This window comes from Typopeltis vanoorti, chromosome 4 (assembly GCF_054136105.1).
Source record: "Typopeltis vanoorti isolate ZY-2024b chromosome 4, IOZ_Tvanoo_1.0, whole genome shotgun sequence".
NCBI classification, from domain to species: Eukaryota; Metazoa; Arthropoda; class Arachnida; order Uropygi; family Thelyphonidae; genus Typopeltis; species Typopeltis vanoorti.
Window position 1 is genome coordinate 4291315 of NC_143552.1, and position 27071 is coordinate 4318385.

Here is a 27071-nt window from a genome sequence, read left to right on the forward strand (position 1 = left end):
GCAGTATTATAGAACAGCACTATGGAGAGCATAAAACTAGGGAGGTGTACAAAATTATTAGAACCATTATTAGAAGGGTGCAACCAAAACAGACCACAATTAAAAATAAAAAAGGCAAAGTATTGATGAGTAAAGATAAAATTGAAGAGTAGTGGACAAGATACTGTAGTGAGTTATATGAATAAAAACTAGATTTAGATAGTGTTGGGAAACTGACTGAAGAATTGAAGCAGATATCACCACCATGTAACGAGTATGATATGGACATTTTAAGAGGAGAGGTAGAAAAAGCAATAAGATGGCTAAAACACAACAAGAGTCCTGGTAATGATAACATCACTGAAGTGGGTGAAAGTATGGCTACAAAAATGTACCAACTATGTAATATGGATGGAAAGAAGGGAAAATGTCAGAGAAGTGGATGAAATCGATATTAGTGACATTATTGGAGTTGATCCAGAGATAAGTGACTGACATAGCATGTCTGTGAAATACTCCCTATGAGGACAGATTGAAGCGTGCAAAGTTGTATCAGGAAGAAAAGAGGAGATATGATAGAAAGGAGCCCTATAAAAATTAGTCAGTATAAAAATACTACTTCTAGTTTTCTCCCTAGTCGTCATGTATTGAAAAATAAATTTTTCAATACATGATGAGTAGGGAGAGAACTAGAAGAGAAGTAGGGAGAGAAGTCAGCTCTGGCAATTTGTGGTTGATAAAGGTGTGAGGACTAGATTTTTTGCTTGAAGAGTGTGAATGACTGGACTGAATTGTCAGAGGTTGTTTTGAGTGCTCTGACAGTGAATGAGTTTAAGGAGAGACATGATAGGTATTGTGTGAATAATGATCAGTGTGGTCTCTCTCACAATAAGTCTTCTGACTAAATAGAGGTGTACGTAATAATGATGCAATTGAGTAGCAAATGAGCAGCAGACCATCTTTGATGATTTTTTCCCCCTTCACCCCTTATTCTGACATCTGGTTATTCTAGTCTTGTGACAGGCTAGCACCAAGGTCACTATATTTTATATAATACACTATATTTATGAACTAGAAATTAGTTCATAAATATAGTGTATTATATAAAATATAATACACTATATTTATGAACTAATTGCATAACTAAATCAACTGCATAACTAAATCACCAAATAGTGCTTTATTTGTACACACACAAGACTACCACAGCTGGCTTTTAATTTTAATATCAACTTTATCAATGTAAAAGTCTTTTTCATAAAATTTTTAGAATCCCTTTTTCTTCAAGAATAAGACTAAATTAATCATTGCAGAAAAGAATACTACAATGAATTTTGATTTTACAAACATTGATATACTGAGAACGAACACACACACACACACACACACACACACACACACACATGTTTAGAGCTTTTAGTGCATACTGAATGCACAATACAAAACAACACAAGACAAAAGCCCTTCCAAAAACCAAAAATTCTGCCTCCATAGCATAGTTGTAAGAAAGATGAGACATGCAATCTTCAATTAGAAAATACCCGAGTACAATTCTCATCAAGATGGGAAGAATCTTTATATGGGCTTTTTCAAATGAAAGGTAATTAGCTGATCTTGTACAGAGGTAGCAAAATTTTTTTCTTCCTTGGGAAAAAACTTTCTTCCTGCAAAACTGTCAAACCGGCCAGAGAACACTGGCAATTAAAAGACAGGAATACTATGCTGTTAGTAGTAAGATGGTGCAATACAGATGGTGGATTGTATAGGGTAGAATGATTTGGGCAATGGATCTTTGGACCATTATCCAAAAAAATCAGGAGTTTGCCAATAAAGCACAATCAAAATTTTAAAACTTATCAGTATCTTATTAAAACTTAAATAATCTTATCAGTGGACAAGTGAAAACTAAAGCCAGTGCACAAAGGAAAAACTATGTGATTCTGTTCACAGCATGTTATTCTTACAAACAACTGCCAACACTTCTGTCCTGTCAGATGTGTCTCCACCATGTCCTATTCTGCACCTCTCTGCTGCATTCCTGATATGAGAGATAAGTCCAGTCTTCTATATTTTTCATCCACTCCAGTCTTTGTATTCCTCTCCTCTTTCCCTCAACAGTTCCTTCGAGAAGTGTTCTTTGTAGGCAGTTATTTCTCAGAATGTGTCCGAAATAGCTGAATTTTCTCTTTTTAATTTCTTTCATCAGGCTCCCGTTTATGCCTACCATCTCTAGTACCTCTTCATTTCTTTCCCTGATATCCTCATAATTCTTTGCAGCACCCACATTTCAAAGGCCTCCAGTTTTTTCACACTCAGATTGGATTGTGTCCATGTCTCTACTCCTTATAATAATGTGGACCATATGTAGCATTTGGAGATTCTTAGTCTTGTTTTCAGATTTAATTCTCTAGATGTCAGTAGATTTTTCATACTGTTGAAAGCTGACCTTGCAATTTCAATCCTTTTTCTAATATTTCATCTTCTGTCCTGCCATTCTCTGTGATCAAGTGTCCAAGGTATATGTATGTTTGCACCTGTTCTAATTTATTTCCTTCTGTATTGATGCATATTTTTGATATTTCCTTTTCTCTTGAAATTATCATGATTTTTGTCTATTTAAAGTTGAAACTAAGACCATACTGTTCGCTGTACTTGAGGGTTTCATCTATAAGAGTCTTGAGGTCATATTTGTTTTCCGCTAGAAGAACCGTGTCATCTGCATATCTTAGGTTATTAATATTTCTGCCCCTACAGTGATTCCTTTGAGGTTACTAATTTTATTAAGTATTTCTTCTGTGTACAGGTTAAAGAGAATCGGAGAAAAGACAAGCCTTGTCTCACACCTTTCTGAACTGGGAATTCTTCTGAGGTCTCTCTATTTATTCTCAAAGATCCAGTATGTTCCCAGTAAAGATTAGTTATTAGCCTAATGTCTTTTCCATCCATGCCTATTTTTGAAAGGATTTCAATTAATTATTCATGTCGAACATTGTCGAATGCCTTTTTGTAATCTATGAAGCAGAGGTACACATATTTTTGCTTTTCTAGATATCTTTCTATGATGGTTCTGATGTTGAAAATACCTTCTCTTGTACCTACATTTTCCTTGAAGTCACTTTGTGTATCATTTATTTCCATGTTTATTTTTCTTTTATTTCTTTCAAGAATAACGTATAGGAGGACTTTTGATATTTGACTGATGAAGCTAACTGTCCTGAACTCTTCACATCTTGTAGCTTTTGTTTTTTAGGAACTGGAACAAAAATCGAGTGATTAATATCTTTGGGTAGAAATCCAGTCTCGTATATTTTATTGCAGAATTTTGTTAGAAATTTAAGTTCTCCTTTATCGAGAGCCCTGAACAATTCTGCCAAGATATTATCTATTCCTGAAATTTTATGTGGTTTTAGTTTTCTGACGGCGTTGCCAACTCTTACATGCCGCCTTTGGCTTTTATTTCTTAACTTTTTAATAAATAAATCTACATGATAAAGCTATAAAAATAGTTTATTATGAACAGTTTGCTATAACAAACTTCTAGAGTCAAATTACTATAGCACTTTAACCAGGACTCTTCAGCAGTCTGTTATGATCAATATAACAGTAGATATAGTGAGAGCCAATGCATTTGGCTCCTACTGGAAGGCTGAAATGATGAATAATACTGAATATTACTGCTAGAAGTAACTTGGTATAACATACTTGAGAAGGCTGAACCAAATCTAATCATACAGGCATTACAGTTTGACTCTCAGTATAGAAACAGTGAATGTGCTCACTATAACAAAATACCAAAAAAAAAAGTTGCAGCCAGACTCATAAAGCACTAATGCTATACTAAAGAAATTTTATAATATTTACATGCAAAAAAAAAGTTGCTTTCCACTGATATTATATAGACATCATAATCTGTTTTTAATTATATTATTAAAAGAAATGCATCCCAATGTACATTAGTCAATTCTTAGCATCTGCCTCTCATTATCTAATTTGTAGAGATGAAAGTAATGGATTGTTATAATTAAAAAGTTATTATATTACATTTCCTTCAGAACAGCATTGATGCTATGAGACTTGGACTTGACCTATTTGGATGACTGTAATGTTTACTAATATCATCTTCATCATTATGTGTTAGGCATGTGAAAGTGCATTTCTTGCAGATAAAGAAATTGACATTTCTTTATCTGCAGAGAATTCACCAAATGCAACTTGCACTAAGAGATATGTATTATGCAAATAACTTTTGAAAAGTATTTTTTAATATATACGATTTCATTGCAAATATACATTCCTTAAACAGATCTGAAAATAATTCTTCAGTAAAGTTTCAAGTGACCAGTTACTTTATCGACAAGCTCTTCTGGACCTGTAAATATAAAAGTAAAACAAAAACTGAGATTTTGGTGAGCTTCCAAAATAAAAATTATAAAACTGCTCTATAAAAGTTAAAAGCATATTACAAATTTTAAATAAGAGAATAAGCTATACTTTCCTTTTTCAGAAACTTAATGCATTTTCCTTTTGATAGAGCAGTGTGTGTGTATATATATATATATATATATAAAAGTTTGGAAAAGATATGTTGATATTTTCATTGTTTGGAATCATGGGCACACATCTCTCATAGCTTTTCTTAATCATCTTAACATCCAACATCCTAATATAAAATTTACTGCTGATCTAGAAAATAATAACTCCTTGCCTTTCCTGGATGTCATGCTTACACATTGCTCTGAAAGATTAAAAATCTCTATATACAGAAAACCTACTCATACCAATAGATATCTGCATAATCTTTCTCATCATTTTCCACCACAAAAACTTGGAACTATATCTACCTTAGGACACAGAGCACGCTCTCTCTTGAATGAACAAGATGAACTACAAAAAGAAATAAATCAACTCTCCCTTATCTTTAAACAAAATGGTTACTCTGAAAAAACGATTAAGAAATTTCTTCTGGATCCTCCTAGACAGTGCACCACAGAAACTATTAATTTTAAAGGCAACATCTCCATCCCATACATTTGCACAGTCTCTAACAAATTAGCAAAAGTCCTTAAAAAATATAACATCAAGACGTTCTTCACCACACTTCCAAAAATCCGTTCTCTAATCAGCCATCCAAAGCCTCCTCATCACAACCTAAAATATCCAGGTGTATATAAATTATGGTGCGATTGCAATATCTCTTATTTTGGACAAACTAACAAATCTGTTGAGCAATGTATAGAAGAGCATAAAAGAAACATCTCTTACAAAAGATCACATGCAACTGCGTTATCCAGTCATGCTCTTTTTTCAAATAATCCTAATGATGATCAACAAGGCCACTCCAAACAAAGCGAAACTGCCACTTCGTAATAGAGTTTATAAATAATTGAATTGTTGATTGCTAAACACACAGTGAATGTGTAGTTAATTCACACTGAAGTAAGTAGGTTCAAAGTTTAATCTAAGGCTTTACAAATCAAAGAAAAATTTATGCATTTCTTTAAGTATTTATTTTTATTTTTTTATGTCTTACCAAATTTATTGTTCGATAGATTTTTTATTTCAAAATGGAATCCTGGCGAATGCACCTTGCATGCTAAAAAAAGAAAGTCGGTAGTGTAAGGGCGCCTCCTGTAATGTGACGCCCCAGGCAAACGCCCGGCTTGTCTAGTGCTTTCCCTAGCTCAATATTATACATAGCGAAAAACAACTTGCATTTTTTGCTATATGTTATTAAAAGTCATAGTATTTATTACAATATATTTAGTGCACATCAACATATAATAAATGCTGATATTAAAATGCGTTTTTTTTTTCCTGCTCAGTTCAGCACTCCTTGAAGAAGGCGCCCTGATGCGACGCATTGCCTGCTTATCGTGTTAAACTGGCCATTGATATATGTAACCTTTTCAACCTGAAGTAATTTTTCATTTTGCAACATCAAATTGACAGCCATTATCCTTTGACCCACAATGTTAATTTATTTAAATTATCCCTGAAGGATATCTAACAATCACCTTTATCAACTAGTACACGCCCCAATTTTGCATATGAATAAACAACTGACTATTTCCCTTTAAATATGTCCCTATATAATTAATACACAAATTAAAAACAGTGGCCTTAGCACAGAACCCTGAAGTACTCCACTAACCACCCTGATTGTCCTAGATACACTCCACTATATATTATTCTCTGTTGTCTGTCTGTCATCCACCCACTATTCATGCTACTAACTTCATATCCATTCCCATTTACTCCAACTTTTTTAATGTAATAGTTTTCCATGTGGTACTCTGTCAAATGTCTTTGCAAAGTTCAGCATTATCATGGTGTAGCCATTTCCCTTATCTAATTCTGCTGTACATTTCTTATAAAATGTGAATAAATTACTAAGTCTGGACCTACCTTTTATAAAGCCAGGCTTCCCTCTGTAGAGTATCATATTCCTATCCACCCATTCCTGAATTTTACCTTTAACCAACTTTTTCAATACTTTAACTGTCACTCCTGAGATACTAATTGGTCCGTAATTCTACTTCTGTCAAGGAGCCACCTTCATGTAATGGAACTATCTTACCTCTTTCCACTTCCCCAGAACTTGCCAGAGAGACTTAGATTAAACAACTTCATCAGAGGGAATGCCAATTCTCTCATATCTGAACAGGATATGAGAGAATTGGCTCTGTATTGAACTGTATATGAGAGAATTGACTCATATACAGTTCAATCTCAGAATTGAACTGTATATGAACAGGAGCTGCTCAGTTGCACTGAGCAGCTCCTGTTCATATACCTCAATTCTGACACTAGTCTGCCACATCAGCAGTTCAACTATTTCTTTGGCTTCTGTCACCTTCCAACCATCAGCATTGATTCAAGTCATCCTTCCATAGTCATTCTTCTCTTATTTGCTACATGAAGGATGAAAAACTCTTGGATTTAATTTGTTCTGCTTAGCTAATTTTCTCTCATAATCTGATTCGGCCTTTCTTACCATACTTATCATACTAGTCACCCTTCTTGCTAGTACTTTGTACTCTTGTGAGTATGTTGTTCACCTTTTTTCTTTATATTCCCTTCACAATGTTTACTTTTTTTTTTTGCAGCTTTTGCTTTATATTTTTACTCATAAATTTAACCTCACTTAGTTTATCCTCCTGATCTGACTTGGGTATAGTCTGATACTGCTTCTCTCAAACAATCTCTGACCACTTTCCACGCACTACCAACACTCTTTCCTTATAGTTTCCAAAGCCATGGCACTGTTCCAATCCCACTCTGTGTGCAGTAGCTTGTTATAGAATTAAATTAAAATATATTTGATAAAAATGGATATAATTAGAAATAAATTACATTAAAATAAAATAACATACATAAATTTATTTTATGCAATTGAGGATTGATAATTTCCCAGACTTTAGGGATATTAAGAATGTCGTTATGGTTTAAGTTGGGTCTGTGACGTAAGGCTTCTGCACTTTCTTTATATAAATGTTCATGTTTATATAAGGATCTATGTAAAAGTTTGGTGTTTTTCCATTTAATCCGATGGTTTAGGTTTTCAACTTCATGTTGTGCAAGGTCAGATTTGTGTGGTTTGATGAGATGGATATGGTCTTGATGTTCAGAGATGTGTTTACTAATAGGTCCTCCTGTCTGTCCATAGTAAGACATCTTACAGGAACATGGAACTTAGGGATAGTAAGAACGTCATTACAGTTTAAGTTGGGACTGTGGTGTAAGGCTTCAGCACTTTCTTTGATGCTATCTGGTAAATGCCAGGTAGCATCAAAGGTGAGAGTTTAGACCTGATTGGTTTGTAGGTAGCTGCAAGTTTGTATTTCCTCATAATTTTTGACAGATGTTTGGAGATGCCTTTGACATATGGTATGGAAGTCCTACAGGCTTGTTCTGGTCTAGGTTGATGCATAGGGAAGTGGCTGATGATTTTTTTTTAGTTGTTTTTGGATTGTATCCATTTAGTATGGATATATTTTTGATGATTTCCAATTCTTGGTTTAAATATTCTTCAGAGGAATAAAATCTGTGTGCTCTGGCTACTAATGATTTTATGATGCCATATTTTTGAGATGGATGGTGAGCCAATGAATTGTGAACGTAACGACTTAAAAACGTTGGTTTACGTTGATAGACAGAAGTAGAGATAGAACAGCCCTGTTTTCATTGGTAAACTTCAATTGAAACAGGTTAAGCTACGTGCCAGAATCTCTTTTTTTAAAAAGTACACATGTGATAAACTCTTTCACATGTTTGCTAAACTAAAGGAAGTTATTAAATCACTAGGTGCTCATAAAATTTATCAGAAAGCAATCCATTCCTTTCAACTGCTTAATTAGTTAAGAGTTTCAAAACATGAATTGGCAATAAATATTATAAAAATAAGAGAATTAGAAGATAATTGTCAATTAAGTTAAATCAAGAATTTATAAATAACATAAATTAAGATTATTATATGAAACTGTGAATTTAGTGATCACTCTGATGAAATTTTTTCCTCTCATTAATGCTTAGCAATGTAACATCATGCGGCTTCCTACTTTTTTTTATTATTATTATTATCTAAGACCTCCAGGGTCTTAGATAATAACTTCCATTACTTCCACCTTAGTATCATCACCTCTGGGTCTGGCTCCCACTGATGAGACCTCAATAAAGGTTGAAACTGGTCTGGGTAGTGGCCTTTCCCTTAATGCAAAGCATTATACATGTCCACAAGGAGATGTGTTTTGCATTATGGGAGATACTAAGAAAAGTAGTGATGAGAGCTTGGTCCATCTTTACCACGAGTTGCCTCAGTCCTGAAGATACTTCAAGCACAAACTTTGTTTGCTTACACTTGGATAAAGGATTAAACTAAATTTATTATAGTCTAACCAAATGGGAAAAAACTTCCAAAAATAAAGTTAAGTTTGTGCTAAAGGTGAAAAGCAAATAATTTATTTGTTTTGGCATAACTAATTTTCTATGCTGAATATTTTTCATTAAATCGTTTAAGTTTGTGCTGGCTTACATTTTTATAAGAAACGAAAAAAAAAAACAACAAAAGCATGCTAATACAAATATGAACTCTGATTAATGGACATGTTACATAATTTACATGCAACTTGTCCATGAATATACCCATTTAACTGTATATTCAACTTTTCCTTAAAAAAAGTTGAATATACAGTTAAAATTTAAAAAAAAAAAATCAAAGAGACAATGAGGGTGTTAAATTGTGAATGAAGATATTTGGGAATTATAACTCTTCATTCACATTTAACATAATCTGCCATAACTTAAGCAAGACTTGTAAATATTATTTGATGTTAATCTCTTGCTTGTAAATTAATATTCATATAATTACTTTGAGTTTATTTATTACTGTTTAATTATATAATTTTGAGATATGTATTAGTAATGAAAGAACTCTGTGTTAAAATGTCATTCAATTTATTCCTGTGTTAATATTGTTGGATTCTGAATATATAGAGATTTGAATAATTAATATTTGCTTCAGAATCCAACATGATCTTCCATCACATAAACTAGACTTGTAATTATTATTTAATATAAATCACTTGTTTATAAATTAGTATTCATGTAACTACCTTTAAGTTTTATTAATATTTAATTATTTAATCAAGGATATATATTAATAGTGAAAAGACTCTGTATTAAAATATTATTAAGTTTATTTTATTTATTGCTATGTTAATATTATAAGAATTTGTATTCAACATTTTAACTGCGTATTAATTAAGTGTAAATATTCCTTATTTGTTCCTGTATGTAGCGGTATAACGTTATGCAATGCCTCAGTTTTATTATATTTTGTTTTGGTTGTCATGGAGACGTATATAAGATAGCTAGCGTGAGTTTAGAACAGAGCATGGCAGATCGGTATTGAAGTGCTGGAAAGGATTTTAGTAGAAGTAGAGCACGAGAACAATTTCGGCAGGAAGAAGGGATATATAAGCGAAGAACAGAGAAAACGATTCATTCGGGGAATCAGCATTAGATAATAGTGAGTAGAGAGATAACAGCGAGTCGGCGAGTCAGTAAAGTAGCTCACTAAGGGTCTACTAGTCGAGGAGCGATTTAGCTAGTAAGTTGCAGAACAACAAATAAAGCAACGGAAGATAGCAAAGTAGCAACTGGATGACTAGCGATTCAGGACCGACCCTTCAGGGACACACAGAAACTTGAAGCATAGCACGGAGTAACTAAGAGAATAAGTAGAGGCAGCAAGGTTAAATTTAAACGATAGCTGTGCTAAGAGATATAGTGCCTAAAAAATTAATTAAATGCCGGAAGAATAGGCAAATGTGCATAAAAACTTCAAGTTAAAGAATTACTGCGTGTTACCTTAGTTCATGAGTTATTAGTAGAATACTGAATTGGTCAAGTGATGTCAAAGATAGTACAAGCGTTATGCTCCATGCAAGAATCTTTAACTATGTGAATTGCGACCATTAATTTATTCAGTTATTACTAAGAAGATTTGTTTTAATGAGTGCTGTTAATTGTTTTAAGTGAATACAGTTATAAAAGGTGTCCGTACATAAGTAGATGAACAAAGAAAATTACCGGTAAAAATTAACCAACTTTTGTTACTCCTATGCGGAGATACGTGTGTGTGTTTCTTCCTAAAATATCCCTACATTAACAGTAACTTTTGCGGAGATTAGCTGGAGTGTGGATTTAAGAGTGTATACTTGTGAAGAAGTGTTGCGACCCTTATATTGTATTTGAACCTTGAGTAACTATGAAACATTAATGTAATTGGTTACTAAGGAACTTTATGACATTGAACTTTATCAAATAGTTAATTGAATTTTGTGAAAGCTGTATTTTAGACAACAGATTAACCATTGCCCGAAATTATATGACTATATTACCAGATGAGCTAAAATGTTTGTAATACCTTGTTCAGTGATTTAAACTAAAGTGCATAATTTGTAAGTCTATATTAAATGTTTGTTTTGTTGATCTAAAGTTGTACTTTGCCTGAATCTCTTTTACTGCACCGTTCATAAAATAATCGAACCAAAGCAGGTGAATTAAATAAGTTAAATAAACTCGGCCTGTATACATAATAACAACACATAAAGGGGAAATAGTTGAGAGTTGGTTTTACTTTAATTCTTGGACTAATTTAGATATAGAGTGGCACAGTCAATAAATACAAATTTTCTCTATATTTGGATTAGAAATCAACTAGCAACTTATTTTTTTTTTTTGTTTAAGAACATTGTAGTGACAAATTGACAGATCCAAAGTATAGGTTAAGATGAAATAGGATCCAACAATATTATAAGAAGCTGTGCAAATATATTATAAGAATTAGTATTTATCATATTTAAATGTATATTATGTGAATTGTAAAATATCCTTTTATTTTGTTTCTGTATGTAAGAGTGATTTTATGTAATTCTTTTGACTGAATTTGATTGGCTGCTGAAGGAGAAACGGAGCTGTTTTTAGTCAGCGCGTGTTTAGAACATGAACGGCTGTGATATGGAGTGAAGCCAGTAGATGTAAGCTGAACTGGTTAGAACCGGATTTTGGCAGGAAGAATGAATGTATTTAATTGGAATACAAAAGTAAAAGAGAGGGGAGAAGCATTCAGGACAGCAAGGAGTGAAGTAACGGGTGGCAGTAAGGGGATTTGCGAAATGCCAAAAACAGATTAAGAAAGGACCGGGAAATTAATAGGCAATTCGGAATATTTCTATGGAATTCTAAAATGACGACGAATTCCAATTGTTTTGAGGAAGAACAGTGCAAATTGATCCAACATAAATGGATCAATTAGCAAGATGGATGACACAACAAAGGGAAGAAAGGAAGCAAGTAAAATAATAAACATCAAGGTTAACAGTTTTTTTATATGAAACTTTCGTACCTGGATGGTTGCAGGATGGTTTGGAGTTTATTGATGCATGGGCATCTTATGCCATGTTATACCACAAAAATCCAAGAAGAACAACACAAGGTAAAATGAATATGTACAAAGATGAAAAGCAAATAATTCATTTGTTTTGGCATAGCTAATTTGCTATGGTGAATTTTTTTCATTAAATCATTTAAGTTTGTGTGCTGGCTTACATTTTTATAAGAAACAGAAATAAAAATAAAAATAAAATAAAAGAAATAAAATATTCAGCAACAAAAAGAAAGGGAGAAAAGATTCAGAATATGGATAGAAAATAAATAGAAATAGAAATATTTGGGTGTAATTATATAAAACTGATTTGCTTAAAAAAATTAAAAAAATTTTGTGTACCATATCTGTGTCTGACAGAATCTGCTTGAGAGTGTAGGGCTCAGGCAGAGTAGTAAAACTAATGAATGATATATGCCATTCTGGTTTCAGTATTTACACTGAGGTAGATTAACCTCTAATTTACGATATGGAAGGTGACTGTGATTAATGTGGAGCATAATGAGAACATATTCCTCTCTAAAGTTCTTAATTATACCAGACTGATAATGTCTAATTTTGGGCTTCATCACATATCGCTTATGTGGAGTTGTCCCTAACATGATGTCCACTACTAATTAATTTTACTAGACATCTGTGGTTTGCACAGGAGACTAACTAACAGTAATTACATAAGATTCAATCTGCAGTTGCACTCTTGTTTCACCTTAATTCCAATGCAAATTGGAATTGAGCACACGTGAACATTAAACATCTTTATTTGATAAAATAGCTGAAGTACAGATACTGAAGATGTGGATTATAACCAAGAGAACCCAGGGCTTATAAAGAACTCAGAGAGCCTGGTGTTATTCATACATTTTTGGATAGCTTTCTTTTACATGTTCAAGTGCAAGATGTATTCCATTCGTATTCAGCAGCACACTTAATTCTAGTGGGATATAGAGACAACAGTCAGGAAAAACAGCAGTTCCAATGGATGACTCAGATTTCAAACTATATAGAATAGAAAGAAATTGGAGTATCTCATTCTGTGTGCTAAAGAGCTGCTGTTGGATTGATTGTGATGGAATATGCAACTTCATTAGTTGACAGAGTGAGAGGCAGATAAAGCATAAACCTGCCAGATTGGAAGATTATACATTGTGTGTGAGCAAATTATCAATAGCAATGCTAAGAACTTGAATAACGTCTCTGACATGCATGCATCCCGCTGCTATCATCCCTTTTTCATGCATGTCAGAGACGTGCATGAAAAAGGGATGATAGCAGCGGGATGTGTTATGCTGAACTTGCGAACACAGATAAAGTACAGAAGTTTGCATAGGATGGTTATATAAGGATTTTATTTTTTAGAGCACAGTCAAGTGACAAATACTTCTGTTGAAGAGAGAGAGAGCAGGTTCACTTGCTTAGACAAAGATGAGGGATGGGTAATGTGTAAAATGCACTATTAGCATATTTATATTGGGTGCCAAGTAGTGGATGGAATTTAAACAGTGACAGGCACTCTCCTTTTCAGAAGCATATACTCATGATTGGTAATCAAGCTAAGAGTGGACAAGTGCATGGCACAGAAAAAAGCAGAGAACATCAATTTGAATTCCATATTAGGGAAATAAGGAACAGAGAGTGTCTGGTGCTGTCTTGCACTTCTCTCGGATAATGAATGTATTCAGGATTGTAAGCTTCTTGTTTCTTCAAGTTTGAGTATATGGGCTTCTGTTGCTACTGGGAAATTAGTTTGTCCCATCCTTAAAGGTGGGTGGTGAAAAGTGAGTTTTCAGGAAAAGTATGCTCAAATACAATATTTTGTCATGCTGAATATAATGAAGGGTCACTACCCATGTAAAGGTGATATGTGGGAAATATGACTTCTGCATTACTTCAATCTTAGTATCACCTCTGGGTCTGGCTCCCACTGAAGAGACCTCAATAAAGGTCGAAACTGGTCTGAGTAGTGACCCTTCCCATAATGCATAGCATCATACATGTCTGCAAGGAGATGTGCTTTGCATTATGGGATACTAAGGCAAGTGATATGAAGTCATACCACCTTTACCATGAGTTGTCCCAGCCCTGAAAATACTTCAGGGCTGAACTTTGTTTGCTTACACTTGGATAAAGGATTAAACCAAGTATATTATTTCTTGGTATCTTTAATTTACTTGATAACAGGAAATGTTTTTAATATCATATATGGATTTAAATTAAATTGCAGTTATCATTTCCAATAAGTAAATGCATATCACCAAGCATCTTAAGGGAATGTTCCAGGGAACTGGCAGTAGCATTGGCATGTTTAATAAGAGTTTTGCAACAGCACAGGTTCCAAGGGAGAGGAAGGAAGGTAAAATTGTTCCACTGCATAAAGGCAGTGATAAGGCTGCAGCTTCAAATTATAGGCTGGTCTGTATATCTGGAGTTGTGGCGAAGGTCCTGGAGAGATTGGTGAGCCATTAGTAGCAGAGGCTGTACCAACCGACTAACCTTTGTTGGTGTGAGGAGAAAGGAGTGGAGTTTGTGGATGTATGGCATGTGTTTGAGGGAAGAATGAAATTATACAGGCATGACGGGTTGTATTTAAATGGCTTTGGAGTGAGTGTGCTGGAGAAAGTATAGTGTGTGGAAGTACAGTGTGTGATGCGTGCCAGAGATCAGAAGGAAGAGATGAAAAGAAAAATGAGGAGAGTGGTACTGAAGAGACAGAAGTGCTTGGCAGTGGAAACAGTAGTAGTGTGAGAGAGGAAGAGAGAACGGGAATATAAGAGGAACAGGGAAACGGGGGGGGGGGGGGGGCTCGGACTATCTCAGGGAGACATGGCATAGAGAGAGTGAATGTTGAAAGTGGCAGTGAATGTGTGTATGAAGATGGAATATATTGCAATGTGGGTGAAGAAATGGAGACTGAGCAGGTATATGTGGTAAGCGGTGATAAAGGTGATTTGGCAAGTGTAGTGGGGAAATCGCAACCGACATATGGCTCGGATAGGACTGGCTATAAATGAACTGTTGTGTTTGTTTACAAATGCCAGAAGTAGCAGAAATAAAGGGGGATAAAATGGTTTCGGTGATTGAGTTTATTCGTCTCCAAATCAATGGAATAAGTGAAACATGGTTGAATGAAGATGATATTGTAATGGGAATAGAAATGGAAGGGTACAGTACTTTTTGTGAGGATAGAAAGGGCAGGAAGGGAGGGGAAGTGCTGCTGATGATAGCAGGAGAATTAAGTCCACATAATGTAGACATGAAAGGGGGAAATAGTGGCAATGGTTATGAGGCAGTGTGGTGTAATGTGGAGGTTGAAAGGAAGACATATTTAGTTGGATGTTGCTATAGGCTTGTGGTGATGAAGAAATGTATAAACAACTTGGGTTAGTGAACAAAGGAAGGGTAATTGTTATGGGTGATTTTAATTATTGTGGTATAGATTGGAATGAAGAGATAGCATTTGGGAATGAGGAAAATGAATTTCTCGAGTTCTTGAAAGATAACTATCTCAGGCAGCGTGTAAAGAAAAGTACGTGAGGATCAAAAGTTCTAGATCTCATCATTTCATCAGACGATGTAATTGTTAGAGGGGTTTCACATTTTCCTCTCTAGTTGGTGAAAGTGATCATGAAATAATCACCTATGTTGTCGCTAGTCTTATGCAGACTTTTGCGAGGAAAGGATATATGTGGAATTATAAGGCTGGTGATTATGACAAGATTAGGAGACAACTTCAAGCTATAACATGAAATGAGGAGGAGCAGTAAGGAAATAAATGCCGCAAGGGAACTTACAAAGAAATGCATAACAGAATCAATATACGAATGTAACCCAAAGCCAAAAGGCTGAATAAGGTAGGTGTAAAATGGATGAATATGGAGCTTAAGCATGAAATCTGGAAAAAGAAAGTACTTTGAAGGAAGTAAAAGATGAATAATGGTAATCAGTCACATGAAGAATATAAAGAACAAGCCAGCAAAGGTTGGTCGATTGGTAGAGCCTCTGCTACTAATGGCTCAAGGAAAAAGGTAAGCAAGTTTGAGAGCCGTTAGTAGTTGGAAGGGGATCAATCGTTTGATGCTGTTGCCACACTCGCCCTCGATGAGTCTTTGGACTCCCTGGAGGTGTCACATAATAATAATAATAATAAAGCAAATGTTTAATCAAATCAGTGCATTCATTTAGTTCAGTATTAACCTTAAACATATATACAGCACACGACATATGTAATTATTATTATTATTATTACATGACACTTCAATGGAATCCAAGGACCCATCATGGGTGGGAACACTACTCCACTACAACTCACCATCTCCCTTACTTAATCCTTCAACTAAAGAACAAAATTTCCATCAACACACAATCAAATAATAGACAATCTTCTTCTTCTTCTTCTGCAGCTTCTCCAACTTAAGTGGGGGTCACTGTTGATGATGACTCTCCTCCACATCCTCCTGTCTTGGGCTGTCACCACATCCAACTTCTTCATCCTCAAGTCCTCTTCTACCAGCTCCCTCCATCTCTTCTTTGGCCGCCCATGCTTCCTCCTTCCTTGCACATCCACCTGCATGACCCTTCTTCTCACATATTCATTCTCCCTCCTCATCACATGACCAAACCATCTCAACCCTGCCTCCCATATCTTCGCTCCTAAGTTCGTAACTTTCACTGTTCCCCTCACATAGTCATTTCTCAGACGATCCTTTCTGGTCACAGAGAGAGAAGAGAGAAGCTATTCAATACGCTGCAGTTATATGGTGTCAATGGGGCATTATGTCAAGCAATACTTGGTCTTTATTTGAGTTGTAAGTCAGCAGTTATAATTGAAGGAATAACAGGAAGATGGTTTAATGTTAAATCTGGTGTGAGACAAGGATGTACATTATCCCCTCTGTTATTCATTATCTCTATGGATCACATTATGAAGGAAAGTGATATTAAACATGATATCAAAATTGGAGATGTTAATGTCAGCTCTTTGCTTTATGCGGATGATGTTATACTTCTAAATAAATCCGCTACAAGTCTGCAAGATTCTCTGACTAAATTGAATAGCTGTTGTAATAGATATGGTATGAAGGTCAGCAATAAAAAGACAAAGACAATGAAAATAGACAGAATCATTGAAAATGTCAACTGTGTTGTGAATGGAGAACCTGTGGAACAAGTGAAACATTTCAGCTACTTAGGCACGAGTTTTACTGAAGATGGTAAATTAAATATAGAAATAAACAACAGAATCAGCAAAGCTGGTATGGTAGGAAGTCAATTGAATAAATTCATATGGAATAAGAGAGAAATTAGTCGGAACACTAAATTAGCTGTATACAAGACAGTGTTCAAACCAGTTTTAACTTATGGATCTGAGAGCTGGGTCAGAAGTAAAACACTTGACCAAAGACTAGAGACCACAGATATGAGAGTCCTGAGAAAGATTATAGCCGTGAACAGATGGCATCAATGGCAATATCATATTAAAAACGAGAATATTAGGAATGAACTTGACATTGTCAACATCCAGGAATGCGTTAGCAGAGCTAATCTCAGGTGGTATGGTCACTTAAACAGAATGGGTGAAGAATGATTAGCAAAAAAGTGTTCTCTACCAGGTTGGCAGCAAAACGACCCGGAGGAAGACCAAGATATAGGTGGATTGATATGGTACAAAGTGCCTTACACGATAGAAATATAAGATCTGATAATGTTGGAGTCGTGACAAGTAACAGACTGATTTGGAGGAAAATTGTAGATAGGAAGCTAGTAATGATGTAATTTTTTTCATGTAGTACTATCATATCCTGTACACCCCTTGAGGGTACATGGCAGGAATTTGATGATGATGACTTAAATAGTAGACTTAAATAATAGAATTAAATAATAGACAATCTATTCTTAAAAATAAAAATAAATAATTGTACTTTTATTACAATATATTTTCATTAACAAAATAAATCAGTAATTATAAATACAAAAATTGAAACTGGCACTGTCTAATTAAATACTACACTACAACTATATATCTAATTTTTTGACCACCTTTACTCCTTAAGTAAATTGGCTTGGGAAAATATAGTGTCTTAAGCCGATTTTTATAGCTCACAACATGAATTAGCTTAGTGTATAAATACATGAAAATCTTTCATAACACAGATTCTTTTTAATATTGTTATTTAAAAAATGGAATTATTTTTTGCAAAGTCAAGACAAAGACCAGTTCATTTGACAGAGCATTGTGAAAAATGAGTCTGGCTACCCTGTTAAATTGTTTATTGTCTATCCTGTTAAATTATTGTTCATGGATAATTTGTATAAATTCACTCTTCGCATAACGCATAACATTACTGGCTGGATGGGTGAAGCAAATATGCTTTTCGTTTTCCCCTTTGTCTGTTACGTAAGTGTTTTGAGTGGGTTGTTTAATGAGCTTTATGCTCGCCTCCTGATGGCTGTGAGTTTAGTTGTGTTTAGCTGGACGTAGAATGGACTTTGGCCTTTTGTGTTTGTGTCTTTCTTCTTCGTTATATTCTGAGGCTTCCTTGATCAACGGGTTTGGATGGTTGCTTGTTGTGGCAAAGAATTTCTTTGCAAGATCTGTGAGTAGGGGGATTCACTCTTCATTATGAACAACAAAGAAAATGCAAACAGTTATAATGAACTGTTATGGTGTACATTTTAAATACATCTTAAAGGAAAGCCTACTTCAGCATAATTATGTGTAATGTATAGTGAGAATTAAAGGATGCATTACTTTGTTATGTTCCAAATAAATAACATTAAGTTTTTTTGTACATCATCTATAACAATATATAAAGTACACCAATACCATTGGTGAGTAAACTTTTTTTTTTCTGGCTAGTACATTTCAGCTGTATTTTCTGGTACATTTGAGCAAATAACATTGGTCTCAAAACTGACCCTTGTCAGTTTTGAGACCAATGTTATTTAATTTGTATATTAAAGATACTGGGATAGTTTTAACTAGTGATATATACAGATGCTTGCAGATGTTTCAAAACTGGGAAGGTTGATGATGAATCAAACAGATGTGGCCTTAGAGAAAGACTTGAATGGATTGTATGACTGGGCAACAATATGAAACTGTCAGTTCAATGTTGCAAAGTGTAAGTTTCTGAAATTAGGTAGGCTAAAATGGGATGCAAGTTATACACTTGGTGGGGAAATTTTGAAGGAAGTTAAGGAGATAAGAGACCTTGAAGTGGTGGTGGACAAGGATCTGAAGTTCAGAGGTCACATTGCACAAGTTATGAAGACATTACATCAGATTATGGCAATGATTGGAGAACCTTAACTTGTAGAAATAAAGAGGTTCTGGTTCCATTGTATAAGGCCTTGTATGGATTATTGTGCACAGATTCATCCCCTGGTTTTCATGGTGATAAAGATATATATTGAAAGGTCCACAGAAGACTGACTAAGGTCATAACTTGTCTTCGGGATGTGGAATATGAGTGTAGATTGAGGGAATGCAGTTTGAAAAGCCTTGTAAATAAGAAGAGAGAGGATATGATTGAGATATTTAAGTTGATAAAACGTTGTTACTAGTTTAATGTGGAAGAAATTTTTTGTAGATTGGGAAAAGGGGGGGGGAACAAGAGAACAAAGGGAACATACCTGAAATCTGTATATGGGAGGTGTGAGCAGGAACATAAGGTACAGGTTCTTTGCATGGGGAGTGGAATGCATTGTTGCCTTAAATTGTGGTGAATGCAGATACATTCAATGAGTTTAGAGCATGGGTTGATGGGCTTTGTGTTTAAGTGTTTGCCTCACAATGAGTCTTTTGACTCCATGAGGATCTAGTGTTAATTATAATAAAGATGTTTTATGAGGAAATGACTTTTATGAAGGACTCTTTTCTTGTTATAGTGACCTCTGTTTAGTGCAGATATTTAATACACTGGTATCCAAAACCTAAGAACAAATATTATTTCTGAACATTATAACTGCAAATTCGGACAAATCAGATCATGGCAATTTGTATAACTGATGATTTCAAGCAGAAAGGGGTACATAGTACATATTCAAATTTTGAAGTGCATGCAAAGGGGTCACTTAGCACTCAACAGGATAAAAGGCTGCACTAAACAAATTGTGTTTGATGGAAGCTCTTTTCATGAAAGAATAAAGTTGCAAACTTAGGTGGGTGTCTTGTAATGTCTCAAAGATATCGTCTAGATGATTTCATGCAAGAAAGAATTATTAGAAAGCACTGCTGCTCAAAAATCCCCTCTAGAAAACAAACACGCATTATCCTTGCTCTGAAGGAGGAGTGGGGTAGTTTGCCTCAAGAACTCCTCAATCACTTGGTGCTAAGCATGGTATGATATCATGAGAGCTGCATTGCAATACGGAGTGTATATTTCCATACTGAAATGTCTCCCCACATAGTTTTCTGTAAGCACTGTAAATTAATTCCTTAACTATGTCCTTAAGAAATGTGTAACATTTTGCTAAAAATGTATTGCAATTTAATTTCATTTTGCTAAAAATGTATTGCAATTTAATTTGTATGAAATTTAAACACATTTTTTGTGTAATCTAATTTATTAATATGCTGACCATTATATTTATGCCCATATTTGGCTGTATTCATGAAACTTTTTCATATACAGGTAAAAATGTAATTTGTTCTTAGCTTTTGGATGTGAGTGTATAAGCATGCTATTCTACTCAGACAAAGGCAGATCTGGTTTGTCCAAACAAGAACAGATATCTTGCTTTCCAGGCATCTACCATGAATTTGGTAGATGCCTGGAAAATCTAATTTCTAAGCTTGTCCTTAGGTGAAGCGAGAAAGGTAGAGATTTTTCTGAAGGGATGAAAGGCAGCAAAAATATTCAGTGGTTTGAAAACTTTCACTATGCACATAAGTGATAGGAATGTGGGTTATTTCTTCAGGATTAGAAGAGGTACAGGTACCATAACTGTTATATGCTTTTTTGATGAAAGAATCCTTAAAACTATTTGATAAAAAGTTGGATTTAATATGTGCAATTCTTTCTGTAAAAGGTCATCAGAAGAACATAACGAGTGAGCAGAATCTTAATAATTCCAGCCTTTTGACTAGGATGGTGATGAGATTTGGCATGGATATAATGGCTTGTATGAGTCAAAACTCAGAGGAAGAACCATTCCGAATTGTAAAAATATCATCCACATGTCTGTACCAATGTGTAGGTCTAGGGGAAAATTTTATCAAAGATATGTTCCATGAAGAAGTTGACAATGGTAGGAGAAATAGCATTGCCCATAGCAGTGACTTCAATTTGTTGATAAAGTTTGTTTTTAAAGGTGAAATAACCACAATTTATAACAAGCTCGTATAGTTTAACAATTTCTAAGGGAATTTCTTCTCAAAATAATTCAGTGTTGTCTGAGAAAGGAATATTAGTAAACAAGGATACAATATCTAAGCTGATCATAAATCTGCTGATATTTTCTAACTTTATTTATTTTTAATTATTTTATTAATTATTTTTATTTTAGCTTAGTTTTTTTAAGTTAAGAAATTACTGACTGTTTTAGTTATCTTATATTAGCTACTAAGGTGACACTTTTTAGAATTGTCGGTTATTGTTTGATTGCTGTTCTATAATCCTGTACTGAAGATGCTTATGACACTTTGGCAAAAAGTTTACAAAAAATAAGTTTTAATGTGAGTTTTCCTCTGTTTTTTTTTTTATTTTTTTTAGTTATATTATTATGCCAACTGAAAGCTCATTGCAGGAGACCCAAACATCCACATAATCCATCATACCTCTCCTTGAACCCATTAACAAACAAAGCACTTGCAATTGACTCAACTCATTCACAACTCTCCAAGCTAAAAATCTAGACCTCGCACACCTACTAACAACACATTTATTCAACTTCCAGGGTATGACCTGTTGTTCTGGCCTATTTAGCCAAGTGTTGATACATTTCCTCTGCATTAATCACATAAAATCCTTTAAGTAATTTAAATGTTTCTATCGTGTACCCTCTTTATCTCTTATCAACCAATTTCTGCAATCCACATACCCTCAATCTATCTTAATAGGGAACAATCTACAGTCCACTTAACATACTGATTACTTGCCTCTGAATCTTCTCCAACACTTCCTCAACCCCAAGAAACCTAGGAGACCACAACTGAACACAGTAATTCAGATGTGGACATATAAAGGTCTTATAAAGAGGAATAACAACTTTCTTATTTCTACTTGTCAGTGTGTTCTTCAATAGCCAAGTAATCTTATGATCTACCTTGGCAATATTTCCTCTAAACTTTAAATCTATGTCTACTACTGCCCCTAAATTTCTAGCTTCATCTATTTCCTGGAGTACAGTTTCATGAATGTGGTACACAGCATGTAATCTATTTATCACAAAATGCATAACTTTACATTTCTCCACATTAAACTGACATTCATTACCTTTTGCCCATACTGACAATTTAAATTATCCTTTTGCCCATACATATTTAAATCATCCTGAAAGCTCTCTGCACTGAATTGATTAACTAAATTTTTTGGCACACCATTAGTCACCTGGATTCTGCTCCTCCATATACCACTTTTTGATATCTGTCCATCAGCCAACCTCTTATCCACAAGTGTCATATCCATCCAGATTTGTTCTAATTTGCGTAACAGAGTTCCATGTAGTATTCTATCAAATGTCTTTGCGAAATCCAGCAGAATAGCCAGTACTCATTTCCTATATCCAACTCAGCTGTTACTCTATTATAAAAAGTTAGATAATTACTAAGGCACCACCAAAGCCATGTTGTCCCTCATACAGCATCATATTCTTATTCGCTCAATCTTAAATTCTCTTTATGATCCTGCACTTTTACCACCATGTTTGAGATATTGATTGGTCTATAATTTGCTACTGCAATCTTAGAACCTCCCTTATGCAAGGGAATGGAACTCTACAAGAGCTGAAACCTAAACAACCTAGTGAGAGACATTACCAGTTCCCATGCACATTCTTACACAACCAGAGTTGATATTCCATCTAATTCTGGTTGTGTAAGAATGTGCATGAGATTTACATTGAGATTCTACAATATCCCAAGAATCTCCAATTCATCCACTTCTGTTTCCGCATCAGTCTCTGTCACATATGTGTAACCTCACGTGGATGATATACCCTTGCAGAACGGTCACTCAGTAACTCAACTATTTTATTTGCTTCTTTTACCTTGTTACCATCAACACTCATTAAGATTAATTTTCCATAATTATTCTTCCTCTTTCTTACCGCATAATGAAACAACTCTTTGGGATTTCCCTTGGCCTGATTGGTTTATTCTCCTCATAATCTGATTTTGCCTTCTATACCATGATTGTCACCTTTACTGCCTGACCCTTCTTCGGTTCATGAGTTTGTTGGTCACCTTTCTCCTTATATACCCTACACAGTTTTCTTCTTCTGCATTCATGCTTATCGATATTACTCATCCATCTAACACCTACCTAATGAATCTTCCTTAACTTAGGTATACAATTTAATATTTTTTCCTCTAGATGTCCCTTAACTATCTCCCATGCACTACTAACATTTTCCCTTGCAGAGTTTTATGCCATGGCACAGATTCAAGCCTCCTCCTAAGCCTGCCATAATCACCTGCTTTGTAGTTCCACATATACCCCATATTGACAGAATATTTCTTATATTTTACAAATCTCCCAAGTCAAGACCACCTTGGTTTATTCTCACTTTTGCCAATCGGAGGCAATGTGGACATCCCTAGTCCCCTCCATCATATGCTGCCTCAAGTAATTAGTAGGTGTATAACTTCCATTTCTATCTTTTCATGTGATCTTTTTTCTTTCCAGTCTATATCTCCATAGTTGAAGCACCCATAATAATCACTCAATGTGCACTCATTGTACTAATTTGCTGATGCATTTCTTCCAGATCATCTCTGGAATTCCCAGGCCTACAGCAACAACCAACCATATATTCTGTTTTACTGGCTTTAATCTCATACCAAGTAATCATCACATACAAGTAAACCTTTGAGCCATTCTGCCAACTTTCACAATATATGCTCTCAACTTCAAATCTCTATCCACTATCACTACAGATTCCTACCCTCACATTTTCTTGAAATCCAGTACCATCAATATAATACAAACGTTTTTCTGTCACAGTTTCATGAATGACTGAGTGTGAAACTTTTGGGAATTCAAAAGAGTTCCTTAATTGTGAAACAACATTTCTCAAGAATTTTGGTGTTCACTCTTTCCACCAAATCATCTGTCACCACATCTGGCTGGCCACTGCATTCTTCATTATGAACATTGTTGCACCCTTCTTTAAACAAACATCACTGCCTAACCTTACTGTCATGCATTACGTCAGTCCCATAAACCTTACACAGTCATTGGTGAATTTCTGTTTTTTTTCCCATAACCAAAAACTGTATCACATCACAAACCTTGCAACTGGTGGGATTTTGTATCACAGCACTCAAAAATCATTCGTATCACAGCAATCAAACAATAATGCAACAAAAGCAAAGCAGTCAACTGCTAGCTAATGAATCACTCTATGCTATCGTGCATGTGCAATCCCACTCCCATATCTTATTTGGTGGTAAATTCTGAACGAACCTTACTTTCTGGACACACCTTGTAAATGGTATACTTGCCACTTTAGAGTATACTGAGTATGAAGATGATGAAAGTGTAAATTAGGTATAGCTGAAATTTTCCAAAAAGAAAATAGGACACAATCTTCAACTTTACATAAACAATATATACCTGGCAGATGTTTACCTGTTACCAAATGTTCAATTACGATTCTGTTTAAGAATAGCATATACATAAAATGTAGATGACAATTTCTTTTAGTACCTGCATATTCATTAACAACACATAAATCTCAAGGAGGAATCTTTGAAGTTCTATGCATGTTCTTTGCAACATATACATGTTACAAAAATCAGCAACATGTATATGTCGCATTAACTTGGTGGCCTCACTGGAAAGTTAATATATGTAACCAATGCTCATAATCAATTCACATTTTATTATAGCAAAGCAATGAGTAATAGTAAACTCTGCAGTGAAATGGATCAGTTGAAAAACAATAAATTACTATTTGTATAAAATGAGTTATTACAACATTTCATACAAAACAAGGATGCATCGATGGTATCAATGAATGTACAGTTTATGCACTAATACAGGATGTCAAAAGATTCTCTCCCACAACAGACCAAGATACTGATTCAGGCATTCTTCGATGTATATAAATTTGACATACATAAATTAATTTATGCTAATTATCCTGAAAGGGCTAAGGAAAATTTCAGTTATAAAAATTTTACTTACCACATGTATGCTACTCGAAAGCCACCTAACAGTAGTTGTCTACAAGGCAAGCAGCCTATGTGGTGCATGTGTGTGTGCCTTCCTTGCAACCGAACACAGATGTGCTATGTATTTGTATTCATACATTTTCATAATTTTTAGTGTTTTGTGTGCACCAAGTTACAACAGAGAGCCTCCATAGCTCAGTTGGTACAGACAAGCCCTATTTGGTCAGACACACCTGGTTCAATTCCCGTCAGTGATGTTAGGAACTTTTATCTTGGTCTCTTTCAACCAAAGATGAGTTAGCCGGTCTCATACAGAGGTAGGGGGTTTTTATCACCCAGAAACTCAGGTTTTCTGTACCCCCAGAATAGGCAAACCGGCCCCGTGAACACACGCATCTACAGACATAGGACACACTGGGAAGCATAGGGCTAACCACCTTATCCTCGAGTTACAGTTGTGGTTGTGAAGTCCAAGAATACTTGGAAAGGTCGTGGGTGCTTAAGTGCCTGTTAGGACCACTGATAGGATAGAATAGGTTACAGTAGAACCATGAGTGGAAAAAGGAACAGAAGTGGAAAAATGAATCCATGCATAAAGGATCAAAACTGACCTTGAGATGAAAACAAAACTTATAAAGAAAAAAAAAAATTGTTTATAATACTTATCTGATAATTATCTTTTAAATAAATTCTGCACCATGTAAGTAACATGTCCTGCACATATCTGGAAGTTTTTGAAGTTAATTTTTGTGTCACAGCATTAAAAACATCTTTATAAGTTCCCCTTGCTACATGAACATGTAACACTTTTGAAGGTGGCACTTCTGTAGCATAAAAGCATAATTCTTGCTGTTTTCAAGCCTGTCACTGAAACACTTCACAATGAGAAAATGGAAGTCCCTGTTCCATTTGAACTTATCTCTTGATAATATTATATGGAAAGTTGAATGGCCAAATGAAAGTTTTTTTTGTCTTCTCATACTATTTATACTTCATTATATTACTTTGCCTTAATGAAGGCATAATGAAATGTAATTTGTATGTACATCCTGAGAATAAAACTAAGAGAAATAACCGTTAAAAGATGTTAATGCGCTAACACATGTGTACTATAAACATGTAAACAATAGGGTGTGATTAACAGGTAAGAGGTTATATCTGACTTAAATAAAATTCAACTTATATAAAGTTTGCAGAACATAACTCGTATGTAAGTCAGTGGACTCTGTTGTATGTATACTGAAACTTGGTTAAATAATGACGAATATTCACTGTTATCATCATATCAATGTGTTATCCAATATTAAATCTTTAATATATTTAATCTATAATATTTTTATATGTTTAAAATCATATCTTTTGTTGAAAAAAGTGTTTCCACTTGGTTATATTATAAATTAAAGATACCCAGAAATTATATACTTGGTTTAATCCTTTATCCAAGTGCAAGCAAACACTTGGATAAAGTGTTTTTTTTTTCAGCACTTGGGCAACTCATGGTAAAGGTGTATGACTTCACATCACTTGCCTTCGTATCCCATAATGCAAAGCACGCATTCTTACAGACATGTATAATACTATGCATTATGGGAAAGGTCACTACCCAGACCAGTTTCGACCATCACTGGGGTCTCATGAGTGGGAGCAGACTCAGAGGTGATACCAAGATTGAAGTAATGCAGAAGTCATATTTTCATATACAAATAGCCAAACAATGTTGCACCTTATTATTAAAATACTCGGAGTTGATGGATAATAAAGGCAGTTGTCATACGGAAATAAAAAGGAGAATTGCAACAGGAAGGAACGCCA

At 34.7% G+C, this 27071-nt stretch overlaps 1 protein-coding gene across 1 annotated transcript in view; it reads right to left on the bottom strand.

Annotated features, from left to right (window-relative positions):
* Positions 1-4219: 4219 nt before the first annotated feature.
* Positions 4220-27071, bottom strand: part of LOC150107082 (peptidyl-tRNA hydrolase 2, mitochondrial-like) — a 110463-nt gene continuing 87611 nt past the window's right edge. The window contains exon 5 of the mRNA XM_090391620.1: positions 4220-4348. Within this exon, the coding sequence (XP_090247746.1) occupies positions 4299-4348 (50 nt within the window). The 3' untranslated portion in view covers positions 4220-4298. The remainder of the gene's footprint in view (positions 4349-27071) is intronic.